General features: G+C 43.5%; 1 protein-coding gene across 1 annotated transcript in view; it reads right to left on the bottom strand.

The window, feature by feature from the left end:
- The window catches only part of LOC148402306 (ski oncogene-like), a 48,466-nt gene continuing 35,561 nt past the window's right edge, over positions 1 to 12,905 (bottom strand). The window contains exons 3-8 of the mRNA XM_088364917.1: positions 6,485 to 6,601; positions 6,272 to 6,387; positions 5,670 to 5,962; positions 5,249 to 5,571; positions 4,162 to 4,392; positions 1 to 3,391 (exon numbers count right to left, since the gene is read on the bottom strand). Of these exons, the coding sequence (XP_088221043.1) occupies positions 3,203 to 3,391; positions 4,162 to 4,392; positions 5,249 to 5,571; positions 5,670 to 5,962; positions 6,272 to 6,387; positions 6,485 to 6,601 (1,269 nt within the window). The 3' untranslated portion in view covers positions 1 to 3,202. The remainder of the gene's footprint in view (positions 3,392 to 4,161; positions 4,393 to 5,248; positions 5,572 to 5,669; positions 5,963 to 6,271; positions 6,388 to 6,484; positions 6,602 to 12,905) is intronic.

Below are 12,905 nucleotides of genomic sequence, written 5' to 3'. Positions count from 1 at the left end.
TTCAATCTGGACAAACAACTTTATTTCTGGTAATGCATCTATACACTGTACATTCAGTCACTGCAGTATATAAGCATCGCTATTTTCAAACATAATCTCATCAAGTCCTTTACTTTACAATATTGTCGGTGTCGTGCGAGAGGGGTGCTGTTGGGAAAAACGAGGGGATCACATGAGTGGGCGGAGCTTTTCGTACTGCATATGCGGCGGCATTCAACAATGGGAGAGCTTCCATTTTGCCTCTTACATCAAAAATATTTCTACAAGTTTTATATAGCATTAGCAGCAGCACAGGGCGAAAGAGATACAAAAGGATGTTGGGGGACAATCTTTAACATGACGGTTTGTGTGTGTGTGTGTGTGTGTGTGTGTGTGTGTGTGTGTGTGTGTGTGTGTGTGTGTGTGTGTGAGAGAGAGACAGAGAGAGAATATATAGCTAAAAATATAACTGGTGAAAAGAAATGCAATACAAAGACTACAGTAAAAAAAAAAAAAAAACAGCAAAGAATTAGATGAATCGTCTCTTACGCACTGCATGAACTGTTTTTGAAACATTTCCAAACACAAATTTAAAAAAAACAATAAAACAACCCATCTATAGTAAGAAAAGATTTCATTTTGAAAAGAGGAAACACCATGTACATATATTATACAATATTGTTAATGAAAAAAATATTTACATGTTGCAAATTCATATTCAAAATGTTACACTGGCAAGGATTTGTTTATTAATATGGATTGTTATTGTTCTTCTGGCAAAAAAAATCCTTTTGAAAACAAGACCCCATTCTTACTTTGTACGGGGAGACGGAAACGCCAATGTCAGTCGTCTCCCTTGTAGAAAAACATGCATCAAAAAAATTACACACAACTTTTTTAGAGTGTAAAAGCAACTAGAAAATGTATCAATTTGTGGGCGTGGCAGGCGCAGTGTCATTCTCTGAGCGAGAGTTTCACTTGGACCTGAGCTGGCCTTTTTTCTACACTAATAATTTTTCTTCTCCTCAACATGCAATCACGCACGCCTTAGGACAGCATGTCCACAAAACTCTTTTATGTACAAGCCTTTTGCAACAACTTACCAAAGCAAGTGGCTTTATCCCCCCCCACCCCAAAAAGATCACCTATAAAAGTGTTTTGCTCATGCACATCATGGATTCCAAATGAAGAATAAAGAGCACGCACTCTGTGGGGGGAAAAAAAAAAGCTTTGCGTGTTCATATTGATTGTTAAATTGCTCTCTGACTTAGGAACAAAACATGTAAACTGGTTGTACTTCGATGGCAGATTTTAAAAAAAAAGAGCTGCTGAGAAAGGGAGAGACTTTTTTTTTTTTTTTTTAATTCTCCCCACCCCTATAAAGTAGTTGTCCCCCCCCACCTTGAAGCTACTTCTTCAGCTTTCCCCTTCTGGAAACCTTACGCCAGTGTCAGGCACTTGAGGTTGTCCAGCATTGCATTTGATATATTTTTTGAATTACTATTATTTTGTTTGCTTGTTGCTTTTAGTGACCGATTACGCTTGGTAGAAAAGACAAATTGCATATCACAATAAACTCCTCACATGAACAGTACACTGTAAATGCCCAATAGTTGACGATATGAATGGCAAGATTTCACTTTCATGCATAAACAAAAAGTATGACTTTTTTTTTTTTGTTTCTTAAAAAAAAGTGAACATAACAGACAAGCAATAAAATATCTCATTTCAAACATTAACAATCAAAGGAAAAATAAGCATTAACATAATGTACATTCTGATTGCATTGTACCCACTGCAATGGCATCTTCCTGCCAATGTCTTTTTTTTTTAATAAAAATCCAAATGTGATTGTTTGTGCAGTTTTTTTTTTTCCTTTTTTCTTTCTTTTTTTTTCTTAATAAATCTCCCTACTAACATACAGACTGATGACAAATTAATGGGGGGGGGGACAACAACAAACAGTGTTGCCATGGTGCTGGACTTGCACTGGATCGAACAAAATAAATTTTCCTCACATCCCTTCCCAGTCCAGCGAAGCAATGTTGCCACTTTCAAGGCCACAAACTATGACATCATCAAGTTCCCCCGCCCCTCCTCTTGATTTGTCAACTGTTTGTACGTTTCGGCGAGCTCGAGCGATTTTCGTCAATCAGGCAGTAACAGGTAGAGCCTTGTTTTTCTTTCGGTTTATTTACAATACTTTGCCTTGCGTAAACAGAACAATACTTAATAGAGAATGAATATAAGCAACAAAATTGTATACGGTAGCATTCATGTATAAGATGATGTTTTCAAAATAAGACAAAAATTGGATTACAACGCATACAAACAGTTTGTTGTTAGGACAAAGTGCCATTCATTATTGTTAAGTCCAAAAGTCGATATATATTTACAAACCTTAATTTAATGAACATTTGTGGTTCTTCCAATACAGTTCATAAAGTTGTGATATACGGATGAATCAAAGTCCGATAGATGCCAGCTTTCTCACTCCTTGTATCGAGATGAGATGAGAATAGGCCACGCCCACATGTGGAATATTGTATCTGTAGTAGATTCGACACCTCTGGGCGTTGACCCCAAATGCTTCAACGCAAATATGGCTGGCTGGTGACCCACGTGAGCGACATTGGGGACAAAGACCGATGGATAGAGTTGGATGATTCCAAATCAAGTGCGGTGCCCCTCCCACCCCGTTAAAAAACTGCGATGACATCATTTTGCAAGCGCTTGTGCTCATTGCGTGAAGACATTTGAAATAACACATGACTTGATTATGTCCCTGTCAGCTGGGTTGCTTAAAAGCAAGAATTCAGAAAGAAAAAAAAAAAAAACACGACGGCACGTGTGGATAGTTCAAATGTTTGTATTGTTCATCTTGGGATTTATTTGTCATAGTCTATGTAGCTTATCATGTCTTGAATAATCTTCCATCCTGGAGGGAGCAACGTGGGCGCATTTCCCCCTTGACTAAAATATTCGGATCCATTTCCCGTCACCGACTGTCCAACCTGTCTTGAGATAGATGCAATCACTCTTGTGATCAACTTTTCAGTTTTGCAAGGATGAAGGTGAGAGTCAGAGTTCAAGCGGCGCACTTCCTCGTTGGTGGCGGGCGTGGAATTTCTCCAGATGACCGTTCTCCATTCTTGCGGGAAGTGTCGGGAATCTCTGAGCCGGATGTGGGGACGGAGGGGGCGTGAGGGACTTGGCTACTGGATTACTTTTTTGACGGCGTGTCCTTGGCTGTCAAATTTTTGTCGCTGTTGGATTTGGGCCAAAGTTGCTGCTGTAGCTCTTTGACCACCCTCTCCAAGTGCTCCCTGGCCTCCCGCTCTTGCAATAAGTCGGCTCGGAGCTGCTCGCGGTCAGCTTCGGCGTGCTGGAGCTTCATCTGGAGGTCTTCGATCTGGAAAACATCACGGGACGCAGATGAAATCACACACCAGAGCATTTCTGACAGAGAGAGCAATGATCCAATTACCGACCCCCGTCCGTCCCCAGCAGACAAACAGACGGACGGGTCGGGCAAAGACGCAGATGAGATGAGACAGGACAGACGGCTCACATGAGACACAACAGACAGTTAAGATTGGGGAAGGGATTAAACAGGCATGACAGAAAGACAAAATCAGAATCGATCAAACTCGAAAGACGCAGTGGTTTGTGTACTACTTAGTCTTTTGCAGCATGGTATGTGCTGTAAGAAGGAAAAATAAGTTGAGTGAATTTTAAAATTTGAAGCTGGGCGTTTCAAAACGTTTTGTGATGTGTGCATGTTTACTTGATAAGAGAATTATTTTTCTGTTGCCGTGCCTTTTTCCAATAGGACGAAAGCGTGTACGGGGAGGTTGGCACAACCTCCCTCTTGTTTTGTCTAATCTGCATTTCCCATGATGCCTGGGGGAAGTCGACACGTCTTCCTGTTTCCTTTCCGAGGGGGGAATGAACTTCGCTCTCTGCGTTTGAGGCGACGCCCATTTATTTTTGACCAAGGGGTGGAAGTTTTTTTTTTTCCCCCTTCTCTGCGGACCTTGAGAGGATTTTAAAACGAAAACCACGACCCACCGCAATTACTGTACAAGTGTATGTTTCATAAGCCTGTAGATTTCCAGACATGGTTTTTTTCCTTGTGGTTAACAAGTGTTTCTTAAAAAAAAAAAAAAAAATCTGACTGACCTGTGCCGAGTATTTTGCACGCAGACGTCCGGCCTCGCAGCCTTTATCGCAAACCCTCAGCTGGCGGGCCTGCTCGAGCTCCCGCTTCAGACGGATCCGCGACTCGTTGGCTTCCTTCATCTTCTTCTCACTCTCAGCTCTCAGGCGCTCGATTTCCTTCCTCAAATTTCGCTTGGCCTCGGTCGCCTCTCGCAATTTCTCTTTTTTTGCGACGCGCAAGAACTCCAGCTCCTGGAAAAAGACAAGTTGTTGGAGTTGTTGACATACAAAGACAATTTGAGATGTGGACAAGATGTTCTTTTTTTTTTCTCCATAAAAACGATGCCTGGCGGTTTATCCGGTGTGCTGCACTCTCAATGTCAGTGTTTACTTTTGAAAAGTCGAGGGTTAGGGCAATGTGTAAGCTAACTGAAGAGAGATTTCCTTCCTCTAAATGTGTATGTGTGTGCATGTGTGTGTGTTCGTAGTAAGCAAAGCCTACTCATGGGAACTTCACAGTTTGGACAAACATGTCTGTCATCAAGTTTTGTTGGTTCCAAGAAAAAGACTATCCCTATCACGCCCTAGAGTCTGCACAGGCTTTACATGGGGGCCCGACTTTCAACACTTCCCATCTCAACATCTCGTGTTGGTTCAGCTCAAGCCAGCAGGAACGCTGCTTGTTTCAAGTAAGAGCGCGCTTCATTCAGCCTGCAGCTTCTTGGCTGCTTTGACTTAGCGTGTACTTTCTCTCGCCGCCTCCTCAGAGCACGGATGGATACAAAGCGAGAGTGGAATGTCGTTGCACTGGGTTGCTCCAGACTTATTTTTGTGCCGCACATACACGCACGCACACACAGACTCTTTCAACTGCATTTTCTTGTTCCCGGTCCAAGCCCAAATATAAAAATGGAAGTCTGGCCTTTCCTTTTGTAGCAACATCCGCTCTGAATGTTATCACTTGCCAACTCACGCTTTGCTTTGCAGGCAGTGATTGTCATTGGGAATGCTATTCGGCATCTTATACGAACTTTTTACCGTCGACTGAGTTTAAGTTTTGTTTTTGAACTGAAAATGGGTTCTTGATTCATTTCCTGTGGAATGCTACCTGTTGAAGACTGCGTTTGGCCTGCAGGGCGGATCCCAGCTTCTCCTCCTGCTTAACCCTCATCTTCACAATCTCATGCAGGAACTTCTCCTTTGACTCTTTGGAGTCCAGCCCATGGTCCAGTGCCTGCCGCAGGCTCTCCAACTCGGACTCCAGACCCAGTTCTGGAGGGGCCATGGGGGTCGAGACGGGAGCAGCCACCGGGGTAACGCCCTCTGTCGTCACGTTGCAGATGGGGCCGACGACGCCGGGTGAACTCAGGTCCTTGGCTGAGCTGGACGAAGTGAAAGATGGTGACGACAGGGAGGACAAGGATGATGTGACTGTTGAGAGAGAGAGAGAGAGAGAGAGAGGCGAAAGGTTGAGGCTTGTGATCATCAGTATTTGTTTTTTTAGTGCTGGGACAAAGATCTTAGCTTACACTCGTCACGGCTCTCCACTTCAATCTCCACCTCTGAGTCATCCTGAGGTGGCTTGCTGGCAGTGGAGGTAAGGGAGCAAGCACCTTCAGGTGCTGGAGGCTGGAACTCCCCTGTGACTCTTCTCTTGCGAGGTCTCGAGCTGGCGTTGGCGCCCTCGCCCGGGGGTTCCCCTCCGCTCGGGTGCGACGTGCTGGGGACTGACGGGGACATTGGGCCCACCTTTCCCAGGGGCAGGGGTGTGAGGGCAACGTTGGGGGCCACAGCATTCTCCAGGCTCTTGTAGTTGTAGAAGCTAGAAGAAGCCAGACCCAAATGTTTGTAATCGATATCAAAAAGCAGCATAAAGCAGGCTCCAAATGCAGTCCGGGCCAGATCTACAGTCATGTTACAGGCAGTATTGGCAGCACCATGCAAAGTGGGTATTAAAATAGCACTAGTTTGTCTAACGTCTTTTCATGTTCAAGTGTGGGAGGTTGTGGTACAGTCAGAAAGAGTGCGCTTATCATTTTTCGCACAAATTATTCTCAGTAGAGCAAAGGGTAGGGGAGAATTTGGAAAGAAGATCCTTCTTCATGTTGTCCCTCTCAAATACTGGACTTACTTGTCTCTTAGCAGAGCGAGGGGGTGAATGGAGAGTTCCTTATCACCGGCAGAGATGTGCGGCGACCAGGGTCGAAAAGCTGACGGCCTCTGTCTCGGCTGAATGCAGTTGAAGCCCTGGTGGGGGAAAAAAATACATGAAATGTGAATTTTAGACAATTTTATGACTGACGCACAAAAGGAGGTGATTTTTCTTGTGTGTAGTAAAACTGACCTTATTGGGGTTGGAGAGGGACTGGAGCCAGTCATGCTGCTTCTCCTTGTCAGCCAAAGGGGATTGTATTGGGATGTCTTCATGTTTGGGCTTTTTGATTGGAATGGGATCCGGCACCTTCAAGAGAAGAACATTGACTGCTTATTTATGATACAACGGGAAATTGGGTTTTGCTTCATTGAATCAAGAAATAGTGTTTTTGCTGCCACTTCGTATAAATGCTGAGAAATTCCATTTCCCAATGACTGTGCAAGTGTTCCCCACTTGGCACCAAACCAAGAACTGTTACATTAGAAGGTCAGTAAACTGCAAATGCACGACATTGTGCCAGAAAAACCATGTTTGTGTGTAAATAGGGATGACTGTAGAGGAGTGCCAGAGGAGGATACTGATAACTGGAAGTGCCAGTGAGGTTAAATTTAGATGTGCTATTGACTTTGGGTGACTTTGATGTTGTGAAAATACTAAAGCAAATGACACACACACACGCGCACACACACACAGTGGAGACGATGGTAGTGTATCGCACAGTGGTCACCCAAAACCAAACCAATCTAGCAAGGCGTGTTTGCTCATGAGTTGCCAAGAGTGAAGGCAAGAGGTGACTGGGGCACTGTGTGTGTGCGTGTGCGTGTGTGTGTGTGTGTGTGTGTGCGCTATCACACTCCGACACACCCATGCAGACAGACAAGTGAGGTTTTGTTTCTCTTTCTTCTGTTCGGCTGCCTTTATGGCACTGACCTCAGCCTCTCCGAAGTGGGGCTGTCACTCGCTGCCACAAGCGCACACACAGACACACAGACACACACACGCACACGCACGCACACGCACGCACACACACGCACACACACACACACACACACACACACAAACACAGATGCAGTCTGTCTACGCTCAAAATCGATTTTTCGATGATCTTTTCAGTCAAGCAGTTTATTGGTGACATTAAGCAAATGCAACAAACGTTTAACTTTTTGATAGATATTATTGTTTCAGTTCCTGACCTCAGACAGGCAATAGCTTAGGGAAGTCCTGTCTGTGAATCCTAGCATTGTAGGCTAGATGTAGCGATATGGCCTACATATTAGTCGAAGCTGCAGATAAGCCTCGAATGTGGCTGACAGCACACGCCGCGGTGCGCTCTGGGCAAAGTCTGTGCCACGTGCCTGCCGTCTTCTCGTGGATTATGGCTTGCCAGTTTGTTAGTGCGGCATCAAAGCTCCAGTAGGAGGAAGAGGAGGTGGAAATATCGGCAGAATTCATGGCGCTCAATTGGAGTGTCTTCTCGCGTTGGGGGCCAATACCCACACAACCAGAGTGACTGATATGAAAATGTGAAGGCTCACTCAAAAAACATACAGAGAGACCGAATCAAGAGCGATACGCTATAATTTCCTTCAAGCTGGTCCTCTCCAAACCCAATGACGATTAGCAATATGGATGTTTATAAGTGTCTGCTCTTATCAGCCCAACCCTTTTTATGGTCTTTTGTACATTACACAACACAGGATATCACACTTCTCAGACAATACGTTTCCGATTAGCTGCGTGTGAGTCTGCGTTAGACATGACATTTTTGCAACGTCGACTGAGCTTCAACACCTACATCACACTTCACGATGCTTGCAACGGCTTGCAAAATCCTGCTGTCTACCATGTGGCTTTTGAACGCAACAAAAGCTAAATGCGATAACTTCATGAAATATGTCATGCTTGAGGAAGCAAGGCACAGTGATGCAACAGCATACAAGCTGAGAGTGGCAGCCCCTGTGTCAGCTGCCAAATGGGGCCCACCGTGCAGGAGCCCCTGCGTGCGTGCACGTGTCTGGGCAAGTGGATGTCTCGGTGTGTGTGAGACAGGATGGGTGGGGTGATAACAGCATTCTCAGTGAGAAGTCCGTCTGCGCGTTCTGAAACCACCCGAGTTTCCGAGCACTTCCTCTGTCTGCAAAGCACAAACGTTTGCCAAAAGTATTCATTGACTAGTTTTCGTCAGTAAAGCTTTTGAAATGTGAATATTGGCACTAATTGTCCATGCAAACTCTCGCAGAATCCCCCAAAAATGATTTCGGTTTGCAAAAATAATACATTTACACAGATTGTGCATAAACGATCTATATACATAGTATATATAAAACAGCAGCTGCTTAAGTCAAACCACAAAGCACATCAAATATGTAAAGAAGTAGCTGCAAGAGAGGCGGGCTGCAATCACTCGATTGTCGATCACTCAGAAAAGCACCAAATTTGCCGGAACAATGCCAAAAGGGCCCGAGAAGATCTTCCAGTTTCCCCCGAAAACATGATCTGGTGAAACTCGCCTAAGGAAACTTTTCAAGTGATGACTTAGCAGACTGCTCCGGGTGTCACTTTAGAAAAGCACCATCACATCAAACCCCACAGGCTTTTGCTACTTCTCTTTTGTGACAGACAGCTATTTTTATGAGGTAACGCAGAAAGTCTTCTTGACACATTCTGTCAGCCAACACTCCACCCTCCCCTTTCTTGCTTCAAATTCTGCCATCGCCTTCCCTCCCACATGTAGTTGTCTGTTTGTCTGAGACCATTTCCTGTGTCATACTAGATTACAGGATGTCCTTAACAAACATACAAATTTCTGGTTGCCCAGGAAGCCAGCAACACCATATTTAAAAAAAAAAAAAAAAAAAAAGAATCTATCTGTTTTTAAGCAGTGTAGTATAAAAGACTACAACACTCTGCCACGATGCTCTTTTAAATTGTAGTCTAACTGTAAATTCATGGCACGCTTCAAAATTCCACTGACCGCAGTTGCCATTTCCTTAAACAGGAAACTATTCTTGCTTTGACCGCATAATGTGACTTAAGACAGGCTGACTGTAAGTGTCAAACAGTCCTTTCTGGTATGGTGCTAAACTGGTTGCCTTGCTTCACATCCCTTTTGTAGTCCTAAGTTGAAAAGTCCAGAAACCTGTTTTCTTTGCTCTTTCTTGACTCAGGAGGGTGAACAGAGCCACTCCCTGCCTGTGACCTAACATTGGCCTCTGCTTGTCTTACTTACTAGAGGGGGGGGGCCCCCACGGTGTTGAAAAAAGACACGCTCTCTGTGTGGGGGGAATGTCGAGCGGGTCACCTCTTGCAGTCTCGGCCACATGCTGGACACATGAATTTAATATCTTCATCACAGTTATGTGAAGTGCTGTGTGAAGGCATGTATGGTTTCACCCATAAAACAAAAAAGGGAAACACGCCTCAACTGTGCCCTAGCTACAATTTGGCAACTTGGTTCCACTGGCGGGGGATTTACCGAGATGAACAATGACTTTTTTCAGTAACGTAAGTATCGTCACCATAACACCACTGGCACACTACAACGTTAAGCATGATTATTATTCAAGACTGGGTTGCTTGGGCTTATTCCCGACATCAGTTTGAACTGATTTGCTGACTACGCTTAAAATGACCTCATCTAGAATTCACTTTGATAAAGGATGTACAGTTGCAAAGTTTTCTCTGCTCAGCACATAAGTAACAAGTAGAAGTTTGTGAAACACACTTCGTCTGGAAGGTGAACGCAGTTTGTGTCAGAGCTCACTTCCAGGAAGTAAGTGCATAAAATAAAGAGGCCGCCCACCAGCCCGTCCGCCCCCATCCATGGTACCTGTCTCTACCACTCATCCTAACCCAATCCATCATTTATCACCAAATCCAAAGCAAACAAAAATCTTTCATGATGACAGACCAATGTGGAAAATGGCATTCCGATAACTTCACATCTTTTTTCCTGGGTGGACCCCTAAAACCAAAATGTTCATCTCTTTCATGTTTAAACATGTATTTCCACATCCTTTGTTCCCACTGCATTTTTATTTTACAGCGCTGTTTTTTTTAGCAGCCTTCACTTCCAGGAAGTGTCCGGTGAGGCTAGTCGACAAAACGGAGGAGAAATCAGAGCTGCTGCTGCTGCTGTACGATGGGCTAAAGGTTAAACATCACTAATAAAAATAAGCATGAACTGCGAGGACTGATTTTATAATCTACAACGCTGGGTTAGAGTGTTTGCTATCCACTATAACAACAACAACTATACAAACATTCAAGGATCCAGTGGAACAAATGAGAGGACAAGAAGCTACATCAGTCCCAAGGTCCCGAAAGGAAGGAAAGTTCAACCCTCCCGGCCACAGCAGTAAAAACAGAGAAGGAAAAAAAGGTCATAAGTGCTGGAAACAAAAAAAAAATTGGGGAAAGCGAGAGATTGTCCAGGAAGTAAGTCACACACATTTTTGCTTAGATAGCAAGACATCCAAGCAAGCAATTGTATCGTTATGCTTCTATTCAGGTCCTACTATCTATGCTTTTTTTTTTTTTTTTGGCTTAAGCATCATACGTTCCACTCACAAAGAAGCAGGCCCATAGTTCGGCCTCTCTTATGAAAGACAACATGGAAATTTTATATTAGTTAGAAGCAATGGAAGGAGAAGGAATCATGTAACGTAATAAAAGTGTGAGCGGGCATAGAAAGCCTCTTGTACCACAATCTTGGAAAGCACAGAAAGGAACACACACATAAGAGAAGAGACGGGAAGAGATTGGAAGCTTTGGAAAGAGAGCAGGGTCTCCATATCCTCTCGCCAAATTTGCTTTGGCAACTGTTTCCGTGGGAATGGTGAGAGACTGGCTCTCCTCAGTCGAGGAAAGCGGTGGACCCGCCTACCAAGCTCCGAGGCGAAAGATAGACACGGGGAGAAGGGTTAGGGTGTAAGTAAATACAGCTGGACTTTTCCATCCCTGTTCCTTTTCCATCGCTTACCCCCAAGTGACAAGACGTGATTCCATCCACTTTGTGGCTTGAATGTTTATTTGGCAATTACACAATTACCAGTGTGTGAAATGAATACAGAAATGTTATTTAATTACTCTTGACGTCAAAGGTAACATGACACCATTGGTTCCCCGGTAGAAATATTGAATTCATTTTCATCATATAGACGCCATATTGTGTCTATTGTGCGCTGATGTTGTTATTTCATCCCATAGGTGCACAGGAAATGGCATCATCAAACAATTCCCATATGGGCAACACAATATAGAGAATATACCGAATAATTTCTTAAGTACAGAGGAATTTCAGGGTGTGTGTTTGCAATATAAAATGTTTATAAAGCAAGGTAATGTTCTCAATTATTATATTGTAATTCGTTCCAGCCCCAAAACTAAGTTTCACTTTTTTTTAAATCCGTGTGTAGTAAAAATAAATATAATGCAAAATGAAATATAGAAATGTGTGATAACACAGTATTCTATATAAAAAATAATTCAATAATTTTTTTTGTAGATGTAAGTGACTCATTGTTTTTCTAGGAATAATGTATTTCAAAGTATATTCTTGGAAACAGTTTGCTATTTTTACAATATATTGTTGAATCAATGATGGGAATACTCCGACTTTTTATTACATGTGATGATGGACCGTATTTATTCAACGGCTTAATAAAAATTTTGTTGCAAGTTTTTAATCAAATCATTGAGTTGGAATTTAGTGTTACTTTTATGGTCATTGCCTATACACGTGAGAGCCATTGAAGCGAAAAGCAATTTTTTTTCTTCCACATACGTCCTACGTATTCCACTTGCTTTTAAAACGGATCTGTAAATCATTCGCCTGATTCACGCAGTTTCGATATGAGTCATTTTTGTTTCACGCTAATTGGGAGGTGTTGATAAACCAGGATGACATTTGGCATAGAAACTGTTGAATGACAGATGAGAGGAAAAAAATTCCTTTGTTTACAGCCCTTGTAAAAGTTGTAGGAGGCTGGGGGGAGGGGGAGGTGGCGGGGGCATGTAGTGTGGAATACGCTGCTGGCTCTTAGCCTTGCATCAGTGCAAATAGCTGGCCTCCTTTTAAAAGAGGCCAGATGTGAATTATGGTTAACAAGAGGAGGAATGTGTCTGTGTATGTGCACGATGAGGGGAAACGCGGAACGCGGGGCATAATTCTGCTTGACGTTTAACGTGCCCTAAGGTTGAGGTTGCTCGTGAAAGGGTTAAGTCGCATGGCTGCGCAAATACATAAATAGCAGTGGGGAATGTGTGTGGGCATGAACACGTTTGCCAGCTGGCAAGGAGGGAAAGGGCATGCATGCACATGTAAAGCGGCAGTTTGATTTCCACTTAAGTGGCACTGGATGCAACTCCGGCACCTACTCCTTCACCTCACTCGAGACTGGAGTACAAGTCATAACCCGTGAAACCCGAGGAGTATTGAGAACGACCCAAAAAAACAGATGCGATATGAACGGTGTCTGCTTGCTCCATTATACAATTGCGGACATGTACGATCAACTGTAAAAAAAAAAAAAAAAAAAATCAACACACCCATTCTAACACATCAGTCGGAAAGAATTGGAAAATAGCCAAAAGCCGATTATCTGGTCTG

The sequence above is a fragment of the Syngnathus floridae genome, chromosome 2 (genome assembly GCF_059516105.1).
Source record: "Syngnathus floridae isolate MCC-2025c chromosome 2, RoL_Sflo_1.0, whole genome shotgun sequence".
Lineage (NCBI taxonomy): Eukaryota > Metazoa > Chordata > Actinopteri > Syngnathiformes > Syngnathidae > Syngnathus > Syngnathus floridae.
The sequence above is the reverse complement of the archived record's forward strand: the minus strand, read 5'-3'. Positions and strand labels throughout refer to the sequence as shown.